The 25,777-nt window shown below is 33.5% G+C and overlaps 1 protein-coding gene across 2 annotated transcripts; it reads left to right on the forward strand.

Moving 5' to 3' along the window:
• The first annotated feature begins 1,287 nt into the window (after positions 1–1,287).
• Positions 1,288–23,446, forward strand: LOC138696717 (uncharacterized). 2 transcript variants are annotated; one of them, XM_069822041.1, is made up of 5 exons: positions 1,288–1,392; positions 13,690–13,752; positions 14,637–14,658; positions 17,015–17,161; positions 23,039–23,446. In XM_069822041.1, the coding sequence occupies exons 1-5, from the start codon at positions 1,303–1,305 to the stop codon at positions 23,224–23,226; spliced, it is 510 nt and encodes a 169-aa protein (XP_069678142.1). In that variant the 5' UTR covers positions 1,288–1,302; the 3' UTR covers positions 23,227–23,446. The 2 variants fall into 2 exon arrangements, with proteins under 2 accessions (XP_069678142.1, XP_069678143.1); XM_069822042.1 differs by lacking the exon at positions 1,288–1,392 and adding an exon at positions 10,013–10,101.
• The last annotated feature ends 2,331 nt before the right edge of the window (positions 23,447–25,777 follow it).

Consider the following 25,777-nt stretch of genomic DNA (forward strand, 5'->3'; position numbering starts at 1 on the left):
GTAGACTACTTCCTCCCTAACCAATTATACCATATATACATAGGCTTTATGATAGACGTCCTTAAGCTATATGAATCATAAATGCGAAGACTAAGAGAAAGGCAGAAAATAGAAAAGATTGGAAAATGCTGGGATTGCAGTGAAAGATCTGCCATTGGGCAGAACACTATGAATGGATGAATATCACTCAAATATTGCTAAATATATTATTCTTAAAATATGAATGGGTAAATAATTTCGGAGAATGACAAATTTGTAACTAGTTTTATGGAGCCTGTTACATAAGTAAGTTATATGTTTATCTTATTTTATATGTTAGTAAATGATAATATCTAAATAATAGGGCATTCGAAAAGTAATGGCAATATAGTTACTGTTTCACACTAAATTTATTTAGGTTACTTTTGCCATTACATACTCGTACTTCAAATATAGTCTCCTGCCATGTCAACAATAAGTTTCCAAATTCTTGGAAGACGGCAGAATCCATCTCCAGTATCATTTCTGGACATCTCTCTCACTGATCAATCTAAAGCTCTTCGGATGTCAACTCTTGATTGAAAGCCAATGCCTCGCTTCCACCCAACTTGCAATAGTTCAGTGTGGTAGGACTTCTCTCCCACAGGCTTCTTGTAATGCCCTAAAGCAATGAGTTGCATGTTTTTTTTTCTTTACTGTACTTACAAAATATGGCTTCTTGGAAACTTTCAATATTGAATATTTATGGAAAAATCGCTGCTCTGTTACAGAGTACAAGATTTCAGTGATCACCGCTAGGAGCACTGATTTACAGCATTGTTACCATTACTTATCGATCGTCCTAATATTTAACTGTAAAGTATCTTCTAAACATGGACAGTTACAATAATTTGTAGGGCATGAACTAGGCCTATAGGAGTGACACATCTTAATTTTGAAATAGAAATTTGAATTTAATTTCTGAATATCAGTCATGTCTAATGAAATGTCGATTTCGTTATATTTAAAACAAAAGTGGATAAATGTTTCAGAATGCACAAAATTCATAATGAGGAATTAAGTGTCATCTTTCTGATGCTGTAATTGTTCCAAAAATTCATGTCTACTGTAATATTCACACTATTGAACAGGTGTACGTCATATTGGAATTACATAATACTGTCTAATTATGTGAATTAGTATGGTTTTCATGAAAGTTACAAATTCTAACAATTGTTTTATCATGTTTTCAGGGTGAAAATAATTACTGGAAAAGACTTGCACGCTTCGTACAGTTATTAACTGGTAGATATTATAGTACGTTGAAGTTGAGATAGGTCACGCATGGACACACTGCTTCGTGACAAAGAGAACTACTACTATTTGCAGGAGCTAATTCTAGTCTTTGTCTTCAATCTGCACATTGCCAGTGGGGTAAGTGATCGCACTTCATGTAGTTTATTAAAAATATTTCTGACAGATAAATTTAATGAGTAAACATGCAGAGAAATAACATGAAAGACGGAAGTATGTTCTTATCTGCCGGACTTTTGCCAGTTAAGTTCAATTAGTACTGAGTAAAGTCAAAAGACTTCCTGGAAAAAAATTCAAGGACGACAAAATGTCATAAGTCACTAACTGAAATGCAATTTAATTATATGGCTATAAAAATTCACTGTTTATATAGCCTAGTATTAATAATATTTAATGAATACATCATCTTTCAGTATTAGTTGTTTTATAACAGGCCTTGGCAATTGAGTCACTGCCAACTACTCCTTAACTCCCCACTCCATCTTCCCCGGCTGAGAGAGTAATGTTATGTAGCGATGCGAGTGGACAGTAAGATAATTATTGCTCAGGGACGAATAATAGGCCTATGAGACAGCTCTCATCGTCGATCGCGCTACAATTTCCACAAGGCATACGAACTAGCCTACAATAAGTTTTGCGTTCAGGAAAGAAACCATAGCAACATATACGTTACACACAAATCTAGTATAACAAACCTTTAACAAATTTAAATATAAGGGCATTTTAAACTGCCCGTATGAATATTCTACAGTAATAATTCGATGATGTTTGGGGAAAGGGAAATAAGTCATAAAAATTAGTTTCGAGATAAATTAAAATTAAATTTTGGATCCTTATTTCAATATTTTTGTACACAAAACATATCAAATGCTAGTATTATTTTGTTTTTTTTTTGCAGATTTGCAGAATTTAACTTGTGTATTCACACGGAGAACAAAACTCCACATGTCACCAGTTTTCTCAATTTCACTATCGTAATTTGCTCAATCTTCCCTCACTTCAGATTGGACTACGTATCAACATGTTAGGAAAGTTGGACATTGTTTTGAGAGAAATTGCTAACGTGACTTATTATGTTTTTAAAACGAAGGCATTATACTGGCCTAGAAGCTCTCCTATCTTCGTGAAACGCTGTACATACTGTATGCTTAGCTCGTTTTCATTAAGTTTAAACCTCTTTGCCATCTTCAAATTGGAGACGTAAACATTCTTTGATCTAGAGGAAACAGCTTTTTTAATACAGAATGGGCCTCACAAAAAGTATTTAAGTACAATCTACTTAATATATGAACCATAGAATAAAGTAAACGTAAATCGTAAGGTGTAAAGTTCGGGTTATGTGCTGAATTAAACAAAATCTCAATTCCTTCCAGTTTTTGGATCATGGCTTGTGCAAAGCATGACCAATACGATAGGACTTCGTTTGTCTTCTGAAATAAATTGGACCACATTATGCGTAAGTGAATCAACCCACACAGTGCTAAAGGCGAGTAAAATTGAGTTAAGTTAAAGGAAAATAAAAAATTCACAAATAAATGTATACAGTTGGCTCTTATATTTATCAAATTCCTATTATCTGTAATACCCTTTATCCAAATACTGAATTCATAAACCTTACATGTTTAATGTATAATGTATTTTTTGTGGTTTCGTTCCTTTCTGCAAAATGACATAGGCTACAGTACAAATGGCATTCTGTAGAAATGATTGAACTCATATGTTTGTACTGATGCAGTATTGCTTGAATATTGTGACAGTCATTCATTCATTCGTTCGTTCGTTCGTTCCTTCGTTCGTTCCTTCGTTCGTTCGTTCATTCATTCATTCATTCATTCTTTCATTCATTCATTCATTCATTCATTCATTCATTCATTCATTCATTCATTCATTCATTGCTTGTGTTCTGTCTAAGGCAGGCCTGGGCATCGGGAGCGGAACCAGTCTCTAAACGGGGACGCTTAATATTAATCCGTTACTGCATCAACGCTGTGCGGTGTTGGCGGAGAAGAAAGGGAATGAAGAGAAATTATACGGCTCCCCGTGAGAGAGTAGAATCCGCTCTTGCTGCCCAGCCCTGGTCTAAGGGCAAGTCTTTTACTGCAAAACCAGCATTATCCTATCATTTTTATTTTTCCACCTTCCTCTTGGTTTTCGCATATGATCCATGTATCTTAACGTTGTTTTAGTGACAAAGATCTATATAAATAATTATGTAATTTGTTTAATATTAATATAGACACTTTACGTGAATTATTTATACATACCAAATTTCCACATAATTATGTTTATTTTAAACCACAAAAAATTATATAAAACTTTACAGAAATACATTCTTATTTTCACTTTATAAAGTACATAATTGTACAAGCCTATGCTCTCTGTTTAAATAAGCCATTCTGAAACGCTATTCGCACATGAATATGCAACAAATACATAGCCTAATATCTCAATACCATGAAGTTTAGTAAAGACTGATCCCACAATGTTTTGTTCATTCTGCTAAAAGGAACCAACCCACATGATTTGTTCACTTTCATTTCTGCTGAAAGAAACCAACTTACATGGTTCTATTCTGCAGAAGAGAGATTTCAGAAACTGGCGTCAGTGTTTTCTTGATCAGTCCATAAATGGCATTCAAATGGAGAAAGAAGGTTGTTTCTTTTTTGCAGAACATACATAGAGTACTAGGTCAGAAATAATACTACAGAATTAACTCAATTTTTGCAATTTTGAATGTTGGTTCCTTTCTGCAGAATGTGGTCAAATTAAAACTGAAGTACAGCCTCGAAATACTCCTAAATACTGAACACAGTTTTCTACTCAAGTGACGCGGGATATCCACAATTTCGTGTCTCGACTTTCGACAGAGGGCAGTACTTTTCAACATTTAGTGCAAGATGAATGGGCAGAGAAGAACTCAGGTATACTGACGTTCAAAACCATCTGACCCTACTAATCGATAGTGATCGATAATTTGTTGGTGTAAGTGTGGATTCTTTAGTTATTACTTCTATGAATAGTTGGCGAAGATAATAGTCACTGTTGCCAATCGTAAATAAATATATCCGTGTTATAGAATTCAATTTTTCATCCCACTCTACTGATTGTAAAACAATACTGAGTTTGGCTGGAAACCGCTGATATTGTCTATTAGAAGAATAATTTATGCTTAATCTACATAATCATTTAACCTGACACTTTTTAACGGTCCCAATAATGGTGCCACCTATTGAGAAGTGGCGGAACTATTTCAAAGTTTGACAATTTATTATATCTTTGGTTCTGACTTATCCCGCAGTGTACAGATATCTTACCTACAATTTTCCGATCGTGTTAGCGAACTTTCCAACCACGGGATAAGTCAGAACCAAAGATATAAAAAATTGACAAACTTTGAAAGAGTTACGCTAGTTCTTAATAGGTAACACCGTTATTGGGACTGTTAAAAATGTGTCAGGGAAAATGATTATATAAATTAAGCATAAATTATTCTCATAATTGACAATCTCAGCAGTTTGCAGCTAAATTCAGTGTTGGTTTACGATCAATAGAGTGGGATGAAAAATTGAATTCTATAATGCGGGTATATTTATGTACGATTGGCTACACTGTCTACTATCTTCGCCATCTACTCATAGAAGTAATAACTAAAGAATCCACAATTACACCAACAAATTATCGATCACTATCGATTAGTAGGGTCAGATATCTTTGAACGTCAGTGTTAGGTCTCACTCGGCATTAACAACTTACGTTTTCACAAGAATCTTTTGGTGTCACTCATTACTATTTTGCAATAAGTAAAGCTGACTTGCTCTTTGTTCTCGTAATAACGTTCATAAGCGCACGAAAGGTTGAATACATAATAAACTATCTTGGAATACAAGTAAAAATGCTTAAACAATGGGAATTCCAACACCAAGGCTAAAAACTGATTGCTCTCCAAGAAATTATGAAAGTTTGACCTACTTAATATTTCTAGTTCAGTCTGATAATTTCAAGGGCTTTCTAGAAAGGTAAATTTTATTATGTCATTATATTACATAATTTAAATTTTGAAGATGACAACGAACGATTTCATTTTAATTTAATATAATTGTATAACTAGGCGTACTCCCAAATTATACATCAACATATTGAACTCTAAATAACTTATGAGGTAATGAAGAAGATTTGTACATGATATCACAATGATTAGAATTTTGCTTACTTACTTACTAACTTATGGCTTTTGAGGAACCCGGAGGTTTATTGCCGCCCTCACATAAGCTCGCATCAGCCCTCATCCTGAGTAAGATTAATCCAGTCTCTATAATCATATTCCACCTCCCTTAAATGAATTTTAATATTATCCTCCCATCTACGTCTCGGCCTCTCAAAGGTCTTTTTCCTCCGGTCTTCCAACTAACACTCTAACACTAAATTTTTTTTGCGATTTAGCAAGTCTACGAGTTATGATATTAAAATTATTTACTTGTCTTGTGTCATAGGAATGAATATCATTTCTTAATGATAAAGTAATTGGAAGATTGTCCTTAACATACAAAATTAACTCTAGAATATATAAATTTATTACAGTCATGATTTTATCTTTCACAAATAATGGTTTACAGTGTTCATTAAAAGTTGCATTTGATATAATTCTTATGGCTCTTTTGTTGTCTTATTACGAGTATGTTCAACCTATACTGCGTGTTCAGTTCAAAGTGTGTCATGGCTCGCTGTATGCCGTCATGTGGCTAGCCGATGAGCCTAGAGAATTCAATCTTCCTACTCTTCTGCAGAGGTGTATTACCTATGTGACAGAGAAGTTGCCTAGAAAGTTACGGCGTTCATTCTGAAGAGCACTTAAGCACTTACCGATACGTACGGTAACGCTGGTAGTGGCAGGAATGTGAACTGTTTGGAAACACGTACTGAGGTGAATTTTTTCTTACTGTCGGGATATGGGGAGAGGGTTAAGACGATTACTTACGTATTTGTTGCCATTAACTTCGACGGTCAACATGGACTCGGAGCATTTGATTTGTATTGTGGAATGTTGCCGTACGCAACCGATGATAACAAATACCCTGCGTACGACTTGGTCGCGCAAAACACAGTTCGAAAGAGGTTATGGTAGCACACAGACCGTACAGACCGCCATCTGTTGCTACGACGTTCAAGTTATACCGTACACGTTCTCAAGTTCAGATTGAACGCCTTGATTAATAGGCAACTTCTCTGACATAAAAGCTGAAACTCGCTTCAAATCGCTGACTCATCAACAGTAACGTCATGACACACTTTGAAATGAACACTCAGTAGTAAGCCGGACACCCGGTATATGCTAGGTTCAGGGTTATTGGTCATTTGCCTCACTCCAGGGGAACACCGTTTCACTGAAGGAATAAATACGTTTTGAAGAGGAAAATAATGGAATCTTAAAAAGAAAATGCTGAACTGTCTAATCGCAAATGAAATCCCCTTAACAAGATAGCGGTAAGAGTCCGTTCATTCTCGACATATGCCTACTCAATAGCATTGTCATTGGTACTTTTGCAATCAGAACCAAAAATAATTTAATACATAATATGTATATACATATAAATACATATGCTTATAGTTTTAGATAAACTTTTCTCAGACAGTGCTGAGTGTCCATGTCATTATTTTGTCACTAATTTATTATAAACAATGCAAATAATCACAAAGAATATAGAGTCTTGAAATTGATCGTCATGGACTGTTTTGATTCTAAAAAGAGGCCCATTCACCTTTATTGAAAGTTATATTTCATGTCTATCATTCTCGGATAGATTGATCGTAGATACTGAATATACGCAAGCTCTGATTGTTGAAGAAATTGCTGTGTATACAGGCAAACGGAATGCCCAAAACCATTCTTCGGTATCGGGGATAATGACAACGTCTACTTCCTCGAAAATTCCGAAATCTGTCTTTTGCAGAATCACAATACTTGGTTGTATTCATAATTAACACAAATAACTAATCAAACATAAAACAGAATACAAGATTTTAGATTAGACCTAGATTATTGGATATTTTTTACTATGGAACCATGTATTGGAATGTATTGTATGTATTGTCCGCAACCTTTTGGAATGATGTAATTACCGATTCACAAATGTTGGAGAAATTAAATTTCAGTAAACAGTTGCAGATGTCTAGTTAGATAAACCTGAACTTTGAACAAATGAAAAATTCGCTGTTCGATTGCAGAACCCAAACTTCATCTGCAGTTTACAGAATGTTGCCTTTTTTTTAAATTTAGAACTGTGGTAGCAAAATATGGAATAAAAGTAGAAAATAAATGCCGGCACTTTCCTCTCTGTTTATGATAATGAAAAGTCCGGTTTAGTTCAAGGATATACCGCATCAATGTTGACTTCAGTAACGATAAGTTACAAAAAAAACACGATAAATCATTTCCTGAAGTCACATTCCGGAAAGCTAGCACTAAGATTCCAAACTAGAATGTTGGACTCGTAACGTTGAAAAGCAAAAGCGTCTTCGACATATTGATACACGTATTACTCGTTGCACAAATGATTGGCGATATCGAGAGAGACTTTGACTCTGCGTTATGCGATACGATCCATCTCCTACGCTACGCAGTGTTTATGCTTTAGTTCGCCTACTGGCCGCCGGCAATCATTCATACGAGTAACAACCTATTGTCAGAAGTTTGATTAGAGCCCGGGTTATATGTAATTACATTCTATACAAGCGGTCATTAGCACAGTGCACTCTCGGGCTAGCGTTTCTTAGCAGCGGATAAGAGACTGCACTATCGTGAATCCGTGGTTGCTGGCGGGTATGTTTTCTCTCTCTCCCTTCTGCACGACGGTGCATATTGCGTTACACTCCATACCCGTTACCCATTTGAGCGAATGCTGACGGCCACTGTTCTATACCTATAAATAGTAGCTAAGAGAAAATTAAAAATGTCTGCGAATCACACTAAAAATGTCCGTATTCCGAAGATTTAAGTTATATATTTTTATATATTTTGAGGTATCTACAAGTATATTAAGTATTTGATATATTTTGAAATATATTACCTACTTTGAAGAAATAACAAAAATAAATGTATATTTTTTACCATTTCAACTTCGATGTCTCAATTAATATACGTTCGAAGATTGTTTACATCGCCTGTCCCTCTATCTAGCCAAATGGTGTCTTGTCTTTAGATTCGAAATTTGTAGTTTCATATGCGGTCCTTGATGGAAGGGCTCCAGACAAGAATAAATAAAAATCCTCTAGAGGATTACCTTACGAAACAGTGAGCTTGGACAAGAAATAGTTATAATTTTAAAAAAACTAAAAAGAAAAAAATACGATTTTCAATTCAGGAAAATATCTATGTTAGTCTGAGAAATAATGACATCACGAGAATAACACTGCAGAAAGAAAACGAGAGAGAAAGAAGTTCAGTTATTTAGGCTAGCTAGATATAACGAATCCAGAAAGATAGGCAAACGATCAGGTTTTTGTGCTAAATGATCTGATTCTGAAATCTATAAATAGCTCCGAAATCTCTGAGACAATAAATCTAAATACATGTTTGATAATCCAAAATTTTTCTTCATAAACTAGTTAACGTAAAAAAATCTAAAATTTCGTACACTCCACGTTGACTATGAAAGGTCTCTGTATTGCGCTCGTATTTTCTAACAAAGCTTAGTTGGCGAGACACAGTCTATCCTGGTATTTTTTGTTCTGATGAATACTACCACCTGTCAGAATACTGAATTACTCCTTTACTAGTGGAAATGACATTGGGGATCTCCTACGATGTTGATGAATAAGTATTACCCGACCATTCTGTTTGTCAAACGGCAGTTGCTTGTACTAATACACAGCGCGATGCTATTATGTCACCTGTTGTAGATCGCTCTTTTATTCTACTCATAGACTGAGATCGCTCTCTTATTCCAGTCATAGACAATGCTTTTCTCTTTTTCACAGCGTAAGAACATAAGATCGCAGCGTCACTGTTTACGTTTCACATACAAAATGGTCACCTAGTACTCATAATGCGGAAGATATTAATTTTAGGGCCATATTTATTAGACTTTTTTTTCTTATTTTGATGAATATTACCACCTCTTAAATTGTTGAATGTTTTTGACACTCTGTAGACCTATATACTTACTTATGGCTTTTAAAGAACCCGGAGGTTCGTTACCACCCTCACATAAGTCCGCCATCGGTCCCTATCCTGAGTAAGATTAATCCTGTCTCTACTTTTTTGTATTTATTTATTTTGATAATAATCATTGTAACATAAAATATAATATAAACATATAAAACTTTAGCTCACCCCTGAAAGAGTGGAACTCGTGATCAGGGGCGGATTCCTGAATTTAAATTAAGAAGTATATAATACAATTTGTCTTATGTCTACTACACAATAAGAATATATAAATCTAATATGACTCATGTTCGTGACACCGAATGCTAAATTTTAGAGGTGTGTAATACAATTTTGGAATGTGACATTGAGTGTCTCTTTCCACTTCTTGTGTCTTGATAAGATAACTTCTTTTCTTCTTAAAAATCATTCTAAAGGAAAATTCCCCACAATTATAGGCTGATAACAATATAGTTAACTCTTGGTTTCATTGTTAACATTATCACTAGCTATATATTATGTGACATTGCGTGACTACAACCCCCTTCCGAGGTCATTGAAATAACCTGTTATTAGTTTAGTGAACGTCACAGATATGCTTAAACAACTGTTTCTATAAAAACGTTCCTTGAATTGCTTTAACCAGTTACTTCTTTTCAGCTACACTTAAGTACACTGCAAAAAAACTGGTAAGTCTTGAATGTTTCTGGCTGTGTCTCAAATATAGTGGTTATAATACTTGTTGAAATATATTTTACGAGATAAAAGTTGAGATAACAGCTTAACGTCCATTATATTTGGAAACTATTTATTTTTTATTGGGTTATTTTACGACGATGTATCAACATCCAGGCTATTTAGCGTCTGAATGGAATGAAGGTGATAATGCCGGTGAAATGAGTCCGGGGTCCAGCACCTAAAGTTACCCAGCATTTGCTCGTATTGGGTTGAGGGAAAACCCCGGAAAAAACCTCAACCAGGTAACTTGCCCCGACCGGGATTCGAACCCGGGCCATCTGGTTTCGCGGCCAGACGCGCTGACCGTTACTCTACAGGTGTGGACTGGAAATTATTACTTTTAATTAATTCTTAAAATAAGTACCTGTAATTGTATCATTTAAATGTTTTAATGGACATCAAAATGTAAAACCAATTTTAACCTTATTTTTAATAATGGAATATTTGAAATAAAATATCCATAAATAAGTTACGTTTAAATAATATCTGTCGTCGATTTACAATAGGTGACATGTCCAAAATAACAGAGTGTTGTAAATCGCAAAAACTATAACTAAGTTAACAAATTGAAATGTTCATATATTTATTTCTAATTAGATCACTATGTTATAAATACATTCAGGATCCACGAATATTTTAATTCTTTAAGTCTGTTATATTTTTTTTTTTTTTGCGATTTCCCAACACTTTGTTATTTTGAACGTGTCCCCTTTTGAAAATCGACGACAGATATAAAGACATCATTTTACGACATTTCCTGCTATACTTAGTTTCTCTTGCGAACAAGTCTCAGATATTTTCAAATTACACATTTTTTAAATTATTAAACAGTCAAAAGATGTTTTTGTGTGCTTGTAAACATTGTTTATTTATTTTTTAGTTTTGTATTTATTTATTTTCTTATTTATTTATTTGTTTCTTTATTTATGTTTATATTTGCGTAGTTCCGGAAAATTAAGAAACCAGGTTCGCGGCATATTTTCTCACTAGGTTAATATGATGATGCTATCATTGATGCTACTTGGAGGACTGCTAAAGTGTTGGATGAATGAAACATATGTTTATCTTGATTTGAGAAAAGCTTTCGATAGAGTTGATAATGTCATATACTTTTAAATAAATCAGAAAACATGGGTGTAAATGGAATAGTCATAAATTTATTTAAATTTTATTAATATAGAACCCAGGTAACTAAAATTTATAATCAATTCAGTAATATTCAAAATGTAAATTTAGGCGTGACATAAGGTAATATTTTAGGGGAATTGTCTTGTTAAATATTAATTTAGAAAAATTTAGTGGCACACTTCTTTCATAAACTGACGACACAGTTCTAATTTTAGCGGTTCAACTTGGACTATACGAAAATACAAATAATGGTATAAATGTTATTTTGAAATGGTTAGATAGCAATTTTATTTCACTAAATATTTCTATGACTTCTCTGATATAATTTTCCTGAAATACGAGTGGTTTACAGCTATTAAAAACTTGTGATAAATTAAATGTACCAATTCATAATGCCGGCTGTTGAATTAATGATGATTGCAAATGTCCAATACTGAAGGAATGTATACAAGTGAAGTACTTAAGAAAGATTTAGACCAGTATATAACGTGAGATAAAGATGTTTCTTCTTTATGTTGGCCTAACAGACTTCGTAAAATAATTTATAAGTTTGTAATTCTTGTTATTACATCTCTGCAAATATTCTGCGATGTTTACATAGGTTTGATTCAATCTGTCATCTTATGGTATAATCGGATGGAGAGAAACAACAGAATTTACACTTTCTCCACTGATATTGTTTCAAAAGCGGATTATTAAAATTTGCTTAATCAAGCTAATTGATTATCCAACAAATTTAATTTATTCAGGTTTTAATGTTTTACAAAAAGAACAAATATATAAATATACAATATTAAAGTAGTATTATAAAAGTCGTAAAAACAATAGGTTATAAAGAAGAACTGCATGTTTATCCTACCAGAAAAAATTTGACATGTTCTTTAGCTGAACCTAAATGTAACATAACGACAGGAATAAATCATAACCAGAGTTACTGGCCAAGGTTATACAAGTCTATTATGATAATAAATCCAAACTACGTAATTTTAATTTTAATTAATTTAAGAACAAAATTAAGAAAACTATTTAGTATTCATGTCCCTTTTTTCTTTTCTCTGTTTCTTAATTTCAATATACTTATTCATTCCAACTTATATTCTCTGCTTTTATCTTCTTAATTATCCCTGTTTTGTAATAATTGTATAGGATTTTGTAATTTCACTGAATTTTCATTATGTTCCATTTAGCAACTTACAAAACAGTTATTTATAATAACAATGCAATTTATTGGCATGTTCTTAGTTTTTGAAAATAACACATTTCAAGTGGCCCCTTCGGTGTATTATAGTTTGTTGCAAACTTACCCCAAAATTGTTCATAAGTTGCAATAAACCTGGGACTTCTATCTACATCCTGTTCTTTATATTCTGAATACAGTGTGCCCTAATTTTAAATGCCATTTCTTTGAGGTATCTCCACAGCCAAATAATCACCAGGTCTAAGATCTGGGAATCGAGCCGGCCAGTGGATATAATCAAACACAAAAACTAACCGTCCAGGGAAAGTGTTTCTGGCAGTATGGACTGTTGCCCTGTCTTGCTGAAACCTAATTCATCTCTGTTTAGTCTATTTCAGAATAATGTCCGTAACATTTGCGACCTTTCATCAAGATGACTCTCAGAAACAGCACACCTTACGATCACCATCTTTTCACTGTGTATTGGCCGTCAATGCAGTGCCTAGACAACGTTTAGTAAATTAATTACTTTATATATGGAGCTTAAGTGCATTGCATGTATCTGCCATTTCACAAGAAGCTATACTGTATTAATAATACATTGTTGGTAAATCCGAATGACTATGTTCTGCTGGTGGTAAACCTTTTAATTGTTCAACTGAATTTCTTGTTTGTGTTGGGAATAACATTTGTCGAGTTGCTACTCTCATTTTATTTTACAGTTCTGCCGAACTCGTCAGAACCAACGTGTCATGAATAATTTCCGTATAAGTTTGCAACAAACCATAAGATACCGAAGGGCTCAAGAGACTCACTTGAAATGTGTCATTTTCAAACATTGTTAACATGACAATAAATTACATTGTTCGAGTCATATCCTGTGCTATTTTGATATTTCTAAACCTTATAGTCATTTTAGAACAGCATGTTGAAATTCGTCAGAACCAACTTCCGAATCCTACATATTTTCAAGTACATACCAGGACCCCTAAAGACCATTTTGTTCAGAATTGAGTTATGCCCACATATTGCTTGCTAAGAATGAATTCTAATTATTAATATAGTTTGAATTCAAAAAGCCACTAAATTTGAAGCTAAAGATTTATTAAAAGTCCCAAAATTCCCCCAATTTTTCACCATTTACTATTAAAATCCTTTAATTGGTGAAAGTGGATAAGGGAATTTTTAATCTATAGGATTCAAATGGATTTCTACAAGAACAATTTATTTTCAGGAACAAACAATGGCGTTGAAATTGGTTTTCTTCGTCGTCGTCTTCTGCCTGATGGAAGTAGCAGTAAGTACTTCATCATTCGTTTGTTTGAGGTAAAAAAAGTAAAACAAAAGGAGATTAGCTTTGAATATTCATATAGAGCCTATGCTATAGTACACAGTTTGCGTCCAAATGCATTTTTGTAATTGAATTATTATATAATCAATATCTGTGCAGTTAGAGCCATCTTCATTATCTTAAATTGACATAAAGAGTTAACTTACATTATAGTGATTTCAATGTGAACGCACTAACATAAATGCTTAACCCAATTATTTTTGTAATATTATTTATTCCTCGTCTGAACACGAGAACACTCTCTTTCAGGGGAGTGTTACAATTTTGTTATTTTACAATTTCTTTGCATTGCATTTTTCTGGCAATAAACAATGTTATTATTATTATTATTATTATTATTATTATTATTATTATTATTATTATTATTATTATTATTATTATTACATTCTCTTTCCGTAGTGTCAAGTGCAAAAGAGATTGCTTCCTAAATAATGTGTTTTACGAAAATTTTTTGAAAGGAAATTGACTTTCCTGTGAGTTTAGTAATTAAGTTGTCATTCTAAACTACTTAATTTCTTCTAAGCATTGAAAAACTAGTTACTATGGCTTATATATGAGTTACGAATTTATTAAATTTACTTTAAATACCAAACTATAAATAATCACGAGTACAAAATATACATTACAATTTTAATTCTACATTACTCAAAATTTCTTCCTTCACAAAATTCATGTCATGAAAACGCAAGTAAATGATATAATATTAGTAGCTTAATATCCAATGGGAACTGCTGATTTAAATATACAAATATGAAAACATGTAACTGGGATTTCCTAGTTATGAACTACGAACAGACAGCAAACATTAAAATTTGTATTTTTCTTTTCAGGTCGAATCTACTTTTCCGCCGGGTAAGAAAACCTTTTCTTAGTATTCTATACTAGAAATTACATTACTCCTGTATCTTACCATTATTGGCAACGGAACAAAATATATCATGTATTTAACTTGAACATAATAATCATTCTGCTAAATATATATGTGGTTTCTGAAACATTAAAGAAACAAAATTGTGATTCAACTTAATCAAATGAAGGTTGGAGTTACAAAATCTTTAAGAAAGGTTAATTTTTAAATATCTCCAAATTGTATTTAATAATACTGAGAAGAAAATGCTCGAAAAATTCTGAGAGAGCCTAAACTCTTTCGAAGACATATATCAAATGAAAGGAATTAAATATTGCAGGGTATAGTTCTTTAAAATATTACATACAATGTGGCCGAGAGGGTGGGAGGGTAAGTTTTTCACCCTAAGAAATAGTCTGCGTTAGAAGCAGTATGGATGTTAGACTTACATCCTTGCTACCTTGACTCAAAGGAAAACTCCTTGATACTCATTTATGTTACAGGCTGGGTCGACGCCAGGACCGTTAGTGTAGTCGAATGATTAGGTCAATTTAAAAAGAAATTCATCAACCTATCGAAAACCGAACTCGCGACCTTTGGCTTTGTAGCATAGCATCTTAATCAGTATTTTTTTTTCCTTTTTTTAAATGTGTACATTATAACAACTAGACTTGGGATGTTGGAGGCCCTGACACTGTTGTTTTTTTTTTTTTTTTACTATTTTAATAGCCTATTTAACATGAGCAATATCTCTGATGGAAATTCTAACTGATATGCATATCTATTATCATATGCGGAGTAGGCCTATTCAATATTAATTCATTTTGTACAACGTATTTTATATTGCGCATCTATTTAAATCCTTTGCAGATGTTATCATATGCCATCTTGATCTCTATTTTAATTGTAACGATTTCTTTCTCTTTTGTTGTAGTTTAGTCAACTGTCCGAAGGCAGATTGAAAATTCATAAGTGATACCAATAACACATCACTCATAATGCAACTAAGCCAGAAGATAATGGGTTAGAGTTGTCAGTTCCACACGGATTTATACCTGCTAAAAAGAGAGATTTAGGACTTTATAAAATCAACTATTAATCATTTTAATTTTAGTAAATATGCCATTTTAGGTGGAATTCATGTACAAAGAACTGGTGCTGGTAATGAGTGCTGCTGAACTGAAGACTGAAATTCCATCAAATTCTATTGATCAGTTTATTTATATTATATTATTTAAATATAGGCCTATATAAGTTACAATCTACTGAAATTATTGGTTTATTAGTGGCTGCTAGAGGCACGATAACAAAAAAAAATATTAATTTCTGCAAAGAGTTCAATCTTGAATCCTCTTTGGCCAAGACTGTTTCTTTGACAGCTTTAGAATATTCAATCTCTCTTCTGAGAATTTAATAGCACAACGATAGTAATATACTTCTCACGAAAATGGTACGCATTTACTAATACTTGTATATTTGTTATACCTATTTTAGGGCAAGTTTGTTTAAATTAAATTTGTATAACGGAGATGCATTGACGCGAAAACTAATTTATAAGCTTTCGCCTAATCTGGACTACCTACCATCCCTTTTATGCTAGTACGGACTTTTCCAAACGAACATCTGTTCCAGGGAATTAGGTAAAATCTTCTTCCCTCCCCTTCTAAGACCAATATGGAACGAACTTACCAGATCAGTGTTTGTCTGTAAGATAATTTATTATTATTATTATTATTATTATTATTATTATCATTATTATTATTATTATACATTTTAAATATCATTATGTAGTTTTTTTGGGCATTTTTGCATTTATTAATACCGGTATTTTCATTTTAGATATATAAAAAACACTAAAAGTGGCTTTATAGCCACAAACTTAGTTTTTAAGAAATGTATAGGACTTCATAATTCATTTAGGCATTTTTAGGTGGTATGGAATTTTAATAGGGGAATCCTTCTATTCTATTAGACCCTTCTAAGGCATATAGACCGCTTGGGTGGGCTCTTCACTATCCAGAATGGAATGATGTGCATGTTCTAAGGCCCTCCACTCTACAGATTCCCTTGCGGTCCTCCTCCGAACTCCCCTATAGCGTACAGAATCCCTTTACTTTACTGCGTAGGCATCACCGAAATCCCGAACTCCAGGCCCCTCGCACTATGAGCTCCAGAGGGGAGCCCATTGTACATAGCACTACCACCGGCAACCAATGACCACATTCCACGGGGTCCAAGTTCGGTGGCGGCCCACGGCCGATTCTGTATCGGTCGCAACCTCGAAAAGGGGAAAGATGATTCATACATGTGCAGCATGTTTGTTGCTTCATTAATGGACAAAATAATTTAATTTTCTTTAAGGAGGTGAAGGTTCCGCACAAGAATTTGCAGATAAAATTAAAAAGTACTTGCCATCGTACGAAGAAGGGCTCAGTATGAAGATGGCTTTGGTGGACAAGACGAAGGAATTATTAGAGAGATCGCAAAACCTTGCTGACGACATAAAAGGTAAGTTTCATGCGAAAATGTTGATACAGTAAACTTCTTCCGATTCATAATAGGGTTCTATATAAATGTCAGATTCTTTGATAGTTATAGTGAACAAAACTGTTTTGGAGGAAGCTATTTTGTAGTACTCAGATTTTACTTACCCATTTTATTCTTCACTTCGTTATTATTGTCTTATCTTATAGTAGACTATCTGAATATTGTCTACAGTTTAACAAGACGATAAGTAATGTATTATAGTATTGTAATAAACGTTAGTAGAAAGCCCTATAAACAATAAGCGCTATCGGAATTTTTTGTAGATTAGGTAGGGGCGAAATTTGAAATGAACAGAATTTATTACACATGTGAGAACATATTTATTGGTTCTTCTATAATTAACTCTTTCGTAAGTAAATATGTAGAGTTGGAAGAACCTTAATTAAGTTAATTACTAGATAAAGTATTCATTAACTGTGTGTGTCGAATGTGTCATAGGTAACCGGGGCTAATAAGGCCCACCTAAGGAATAAAACGTTCTTTCTTTGAAATGGAGACGTTTAGCAATTTTTAAATAATGGAATAGCTTACTTTTATAGTTAACCTATAATATTTTACTTCAGATAAATATTCAAACAGACACATAAATGCTGTGAGCAATGAAAATTAACATCATGTCACTGGGCCTTATATCCTGCTACGACAGATAATAAGGCCCACAATAAAAATATATAAGTATTGAACACAATTTGGGTATATAAAGTCTTCAGTTTTTTCCCCAGTGAGATCTACACATTCATTGTGCACCCAACATTCACAAGAGACACACATAATACGTAAGGTAGGTGTCCCTGATATGGCCATGCTAAGGTTTGAGAATTTTTCTAGCCGCCATTTTGAAAAAAAAATGTAAACCACTTTTTTCGTACTTGTTCTCAGTCTAAGGGACATTCTTAAAACAATTTCCTTTCTCCGTAAAAATAGCTTTAATTGTCCAAAAAGTCCCAAATTCCAAAAGTCTACCTAGTGGCCATATCAGGTACATGTACATGTGATATGGCCACCCTTGTTCCATGTCCTACAAATCGTGATTGTTTTCAGTTGTGCTAAAATTAAATAATTTTGGTGTAAAATTAATAAATATGACACTTAATAATCTTTTTTATAATTCAAAAGTGTAGTCAAAACAGGTATTTCCATAAAAAAAAGTTATTTTTCTTAAAATACAAAACTTTTGCGTAATCCCAGCTATAAGGCATGTAAATTTGTCAGGTGAAAAAATAAAAGTGAAATGAACTTGATACGGTCATGGTGCATTTGATATGGCCATATCAGGAGCAGGTAAGCTTTCACGAAAATCGTTTGATTATGAACAACTCGTAAAAGATACGCCATCAACGATAACACCAATCAACAGAACATTAAAGACTGAATGGAGTACGATGGTTTTCATGAAACAAGTATTTGAAAAACATGCATGAAACAAAGGAGACTTACCAAAGAAAAATAAGAAGAGGTCACATGAAAACCGTAAAACAGGCAACTGACGCCATATTGCTCAACCTGACTGGATTGAAAACGATCAAGTGACATACCAGGATGTCCTTTCACTGGATGCTGCTGCAATTTAGCGGATTGTTTGGTTAACTAACTCACAATAGGGGGGGGGGGGTGGCCATATCAGGAACATGGCCATAACAGGAGCGCCCACCTTATATCTACAACAATTCTCTTCGCAGACAGAACACATCCTCGTCCCCTGGATGTTTACAAATCCTGAAGTTGATGGTTCATCCAGTGCTCTTTCTGCTTTAGGAATTTTCAGTCTTTATTTTGTTTCATTTCTTGCAAAAAAGATTGTGCTTCAGAGTTTGAACTTTATAGTTCAGAGACTTCTATCAACTTGTGGCGTATTTATTTCAAGGACCTTATTTTCTGCTCTGTTACTTCGCGCCAATTTTAATTTATGGAGTGCTCATATGCTCATTAGCGAAAGTTTCACGGTAGCCTCAAATATCTTAATTTTTTACACAATAACGTGCATTTAATATTACATTAAAATAACACACAGGTAACGGATTAAATATATCAACTTAAATTTTTCAAAATTTTGTAATGAAAGCCGAAATAATCACACATAACTTGTTGCCACCAGTCAGCTACAAACAAAAACGAGAATCTAATTTCTTTATACCTCACTCGAATGCAAGAAGAAATAGGTCTTAGGAGCTGTTGCTCTCTTTTGCAAAAGTGCATAACTAATGGCAAAACTAGGTAGTGGGCTTTATAACATGCTGGGCCTTAATACCCTCGGATAACTTAATAAAGCTAGATTATGAATAATGGAGAACATTGGCTCGAAAGTTACGTTCACAAGAATTGAAATGTCGTAAACTTAAATAAGGATACAATAAATGTAATGAATGTCATGCGACTAAGTAAGGAATAAACTATATTTTGTCTTTGTGTTGAAAGAATATTCCAAGTTACAATCAGAAATTGTGATCCAATAGATATTTTTAAACATGCACATTCCGAATCTACTAATATAAGTGAAATTAAACAGTAATGTCCCCATACACATTGAGATATATCGATACATGTTACGAGTATCGGTATCGCGATACTAATCGCAACGTTTATTTGACTGTCACAGCACGTCTGTGTATCGGTGTATCAGTATCAACCCAGGTCGGTAAGTAACTGTATAACGTCATTGGCCCAGATCACATAATTATTTTCATTACAGATCGATCAGCCTTATGAGCTTTGAAGGCAACAACTTTTATCAACTTCACTATGCTGCCAGTGACTGTAAAAGAAGTCATGTTATAAGTCTCATTTTAATTGCATGGAGCAACTGAACTTACAACTAGCGGCTGTTGCCAATCGACAGTGGCGATCCTGGTGGTTGTTCTCTTTCACATGTTACCGTATTTAACAAGGGAATAGCAATGTGATATGATCAGGGATATCAGCTGACAGCGTCGCCTGTATCACTGTTGACAAACTGCGATTCCGGGCACGTACATCAGATCAATATTAGAGAGTTTTCGCCGTACGCTAAACGTTAGCGCAATATTGTCGTCATTGATGTAAGAACCAATCAGAGCCATTACCTCACGTTATTTCAATAGTGGACCCGCTCTCTCTAGCCGGATAACGTGAACGTGAATAAAGTTTACCATAGGCCTAATTCTGTGTTAAAACATGAGATATCGTTTGAGATTTACCATTTTGGATGATATTAATCTACTTAGAAGAGCTGAAGATGGATAAATTATTCAGGCCGAAGTACAAGAATGCTCAGAAAAGTATAAACAGGTAGATGGTGAATGCCCCGGCAAACGAAAACGATCATTTGTTTAACTCGCCGTAACTCGGAAACCAATAAAGATTTTTAGTAGCGACCACTTTTAAAAGTAATTTTAAATCTTTCTCAACATTTCCCTCGCTTTGAACCCCCATCTAACTTGCAAAACAAAAAAGTTTACCGCTTATTAACTTTTGAAAGTGTAAATGTCTGTTCTCAACAGATCACATCGAAGTTAGTATTTTTTCTTACTTTCCAAAAAAGATTTTCATTTCGAATTTTTTTCAATACCTTCCTTATACATTGAGCTACCAACTAAAATATTACAGCGCGATTGATTTACTATCATAGGGCTACGACATGATAAATGTTAAAGGAGCGAGAAACATCGTATAATGATTCTTTCGGAAGATTTACTAACGTCAACATACATCACCAAATACGTCATTACTGATGTCAACGTAGCGTTATCGTTTAGCGTACGTTGAGGGTGCAAAAACTGTCTATTTACTTGTTTCAACATACATCTTATAGCACGCTACCGATTTGAGCAATGTCTGCAGATCGGGGGTTTTGAAAAGAGTTTTTAAATATGTGTATAGTTGTATCCATGTTTGTGGACTTAGAAGTCGAGAGACTACTTAAATTAATAACTTAGAGAAATGACAATAGAAAATCTGGTTGACAAGTGCAAAGTTACACATCGCAGTACAGATCGTAATTTTGTTACAAAAAATATAATTTTCGTTGTACTTTCCGAAGAGGACTGAATTATTTGCAACATTATTGAAGAATGGTGCATCTTCTGATGATGTATAGCCTACTGTGGGTATTTATGATTATAGAGGATTTTAATTCTTCGTAGCTACTGTATTTATGCCTATAGAGGATTTTAAGTCTTCGTAGCTATTGAATTTGCGTTAACCAAGTATCTCAAAGACACACTCAGTCTCTCCTCAGCACTTACTGTCTCTCTCACGAGAGAGATTGTTGTGTTTTCTAATATTTTTCTTTCTGTCTCATTATTTCCAATAACTTCGTAAAGAATGTGACATCCATTTGCAAACAGCTCTTGAAATCATTTGATTCGTTGACTTTTATGTCTCGAAGTAAAATAAAAACTGTATACCCATTTCTCTCGCGTAACATTTCTTCGCCCATGTTATTTTCTGGCGCCTTTTTTTCTTTCTTTAAAACTTCCGACAATTCTATTGCAACAGCCATAAGCACGGGTAGATTTTCGTTTTCGCGCCGATGCCTAAAATATCCGTCTCAGTGCTTATGTAACACTTGATACTCGATGTAGATCTCTAATGTAATATCGATACAAATCTCAACGTGAATGGTGGTCTCAAGTTGCTACATTCTCGGTTATAAAACAGTATTTTCTAGTTTTAATGTTGTAATGACTTTACCTTCACCTATGAATAATTTTCACTTCGTAATACATAATATTTCATGTAATGAATTAACAAATAATTATTGTAATTGCCCACATCTAACAACTTCCACACAAGTTAAATATTTAGGAATTATTATAGATTAGCATTTACGTTGGGATAAACAAATTGATTTTTTGTGTACAAGTATAATAAAGACAATTTATAAATTCATAGTACTTCGAAATTTTATCACTAAGGAGGCATTGGGAATAATATTTTTAGCTTTAGTACAATCATTAATACAATATAATATAATAAATTGGGGTGGAGTTGCATCATCTGCACTTAATCCATTAATTTTATTACACAGAAGATTAATAAAAATTTGTCTAACCAAAAACATGGATTGCCCAACAAATTTAATGTACATAGATTTTAAAGTATTAACTATTGAAGAAATTTATAAATATAGTTTACTAACTTACTACCGCAGAAAACAAATAAAACATAAATCTAATCGACATGAATACCGTACTCGAAGACAAAAGTCCACTGTTCCATTAATTGAGCCAAATGTCATACAAGTGCAGCTCTTAAACATGGTGCTAGTTTCGGCACAAGACTTTCTAATAAAATTACAAACTATTTTCCAAATTTGAAATAATTTAAAATTGAAGCTTTTAAAAAAGGAATTTTAAAAATTAATCATGATATATAATATTAACAAAAGTGTGTATTTTTTTATCCTTTATTTCTATCGACTACATTGATGTTTTTATTGAATATCACTGGCTTCTGTCTGATTGTCAATTTATATTAAATGTGTTTTACTCTCTTTTTTTGCTCTTGTGTGTTATTTATTGGTTTGAATTAAGTTACTGTATTTTGTAAACTGTCCTTGTAAATTTTATGTTATATTATTGTCTAAGACCACACCGTACACGAGCCTGGCTCTTATGGTAGTGGCTAGAAACATTTTTGTTTTATAATTTTAATTTGTACTCACTAGCTAGCTAGGTAGTTAAATAGATAAAAAATATTCTGGGTATATTAACTATATCTGGTACAATGAATGTTAAATAAATCTCTAATTTTTAGACAGTCTCAGATGCACATCAAAGTAAAGCAATGGAGCTGATATCAGTAGTCACCAAATCACCGTTGTTGCAAATACGAGTAATGTTTTCTTATGTTTTTTTTCAGCCAAGAAGCCTTTCAATGCCACACTCGGACAGGAAATTCTTGACGATATGGACTTCCTCAAAAAAGGGAGCAGAGATTTCATTATCCGGGAATTAAAAAATGGATTGCACATTGCACTGACCGAACCAGATGCTTTCAGTATTACCATTTATCTCGACAGAGAAATTAGAAAGGCAAAATCTCATTGATGTGCTGCTCAATTGTTATTGTATCACCACTTCGCCATAGAAGTAATTTTGATAAATTTTGGCTCTTCATGTTAAAACTTCTAGGTTAAGTTCGATTAAGAATCATTATAAACAAGAGATTCAACATAAAGGTTCAGTACAGAGATTAAAAGTTTTGGCAGATAATATTGTGTAATGTTTTAATCTTCATAATCAGTGCAAATAAACTAGTTGCATGTCATATGTTTGTACTAAGACTGCTTTATTGTATATGTGTATTATACAAAATAATGAAAGCAACCTGGAGTTACACTATATAATATCGGTGTTCTGAATAACATTTATAAAATTACTTACTTACTTACTGGCTTTTAAGGTTCATTGCCGCCCTCACATAAGCCCCCCATTGGTCCCTATCCTGAGCAAAATTAATCCATTCTCTATCATCATATCTCACCTCCCTCAAATCCATTTTAATATTATCTTCCCATCTACGTCTCGGCCTCCCTAAAGGACTTTTTCCCTCCGGCCTCCCAACTAACACTCTATATGCATTTCTGGATTCGTCCATACGTGCTACATGCCCTGCCCATCTCAAACGTCTGGATTTAATGTTACTAATTATGTCTGGTGAAGAATGCAATGCGTGCAGTTCTCTGTTGTGTAACTTTCTCCATTCTCCTGTAACTTCATCCCTCTTAGCCCCAAATATTTTCCTAAGCACCTTATTCTCAAAAACCCTTAATCTCTGTTCCTCTCTCAAAGTGAGAGTCCAAGTTTCACAACCATACAGAACAACCGGTAATATAACGGTTTTATAAATTCTAAATTATAGACTTACTGTCTTACTAATAAACCGTGTGTAGTTTTTATACGAGACTTATGCAGCGTTGAGAGAGAAAACGTTACTAATAAACCATGCATAAGCGATGGATGTATAAACAATCTGTAACTATACAATGGGAATTTCTTTGCAGTAGTTATACACACGAAACCCCTTGTTTAAGCGTTGTATATAGATAAAAAATGGCCGCCCCTCTAACAGTTGTTCGTATCGACTGTCATTTTATGATGATGGATGCCGTGTAATCACAGAAGAATACACCAAAGAGCACAGAATAAGTAGAAAATTATTGCTGTAGCTTGTACTTGTACTCTTTGACCAAAATATAGTGTGGTAATCGATCAGAGCCAGTTGTACTATCGATTCTTAACACGGCACATTAGAGCGCTCTACCGGTTGCAATAGAGAACCTCAGATATTCTATTGACTTTCGTAACGAAGTAAAGACGAAACTATGACGTAGCTGTGTAACAGTTATACTGTTATACACGACGTATGTAGTGATTATTAGTAAGGAATTTGCACACGACTTATAAACGAGCTACTCATTGTATAAGTATAAGACAGTTAAACGTCTGTATATAGAGTTTTTATTAGTAAGACCGTTATAAATTTATGCTTTATAATCATCCATTATGGCCAGTTGTTCACACCCACATACTTCCTGGAATTTTTTCTGTTTACAAATCCACAACTTTCCTACTTTGAATTTTCTGCCTCCTGTTTCCTCTTCCTCTAAGCCAGTGGTCGGCAAATGAATAACTGTCGCTCTCGCTAGCTGTGTTCTTTTTTTGTGCGCTTCGAGCCTTGCTCATCATTTTCGAAATAGTATTTGGTCGGCGTGGAGAGATTTCGTAACTTTGAATAACATACATTATTCAAATAATAGTTATTTATGGTACTTGTGAGGTAAGTGCATCTTTATTGCGCGGAGCGGAATAAATATCACGCTCACAAGTACCATACGTAATTTTATCCATGATCATAACGAAAAATTCTGTTTTATAAAAGAAAATATGTTGAAAATAAATCCTCATATAATCACATATCATGGCATGGATTTTACAGTAGAATCGATACGTGTACTAAGTAGGTTATGATAACAAATTATAATTAATTATATAATTTTAATATATGTATATATTTTAAACGTGTATTTTTGTCTTTTTGAAGTTTCAGGGATTATTTAGAAGTGTTCACGGGACTAATGTGATTAAAATAATTTCACATTTTACTTCTGTAAACTTAAGAGGAATATTAAAACATAATTTACCATCGTGTGTGTTTAGCTCAGTTGACTAACGCGTAGCGCGTGTTGTTTTAAAAGTTTTAAAATTCTATAAACCCAATTTCGCAGGTTCAAGTCTCCTCGCATCCCAAAAGGTAAATTATTACAAAATTAAAAAAGTAAAAAAAAAAAATACATATTAGATATGAATGCAATGCACAAATTACGACGTAGTAGATAGAGAAAAGAGAAGGAGATTGAGTTTATGTATATTTTTTTAAGAAATGGTAATAAAGAAGTAGAGGTTGTGACATCTAGTAACTAATATAATAACTTCTTGAGTAATAGTTTAATGGAAAAGTATACGTGTGTACCCGGGTACTAGGAAAATACTAATGAACTGTGAGATAAAGTTCAAACTGTGAGGTAAAGTCTTTATCTCACTAGTGGAATAAAGTAATGTTGAATAAAAGCCGACTTTACAAACGCAAAAGTATTTA

The sequence above is a fragment of the Periplaneta americana genome, chromosome 3, assembly GCF_040183065.1.
Source record: "Periplaneta americana isolate PAMFEO1 chromosome 3, P.americana_PAMFEO1_priV1, whole genome shotgun sequence".
Lineage (NCBI taxonomy): Eukaryota > Metazoa > Arthropoda > Insecta > Blattodea > Blattidae > Periplaneta > Periplaneta americana.

Bases quoted from the DNA above. Each gene is read 5' to 3' on its own strand.
- LOC138696717 (XM_069822041.1), top strand. From the start codon at position 1,303: ATGGACACACTGCTTCGTGACAAAGAGAACTACTACTATTTGCAGGAG. The intron at 13,753-14,636 runs GTAAGTACTTCA...TTTTCTTTTCAG, and splicing joins TCTGCCTGATGGAAGTAGCA to GTCGAATCTACTTTTCCGCC. The intron at 17,162-23,038 runs GTAAGTTTCATG...GTTTTTTTTCAG, and splicing joins CCTTGCTGACGACATAAAAG to CCAAGAAGCCTTTCAATGCC.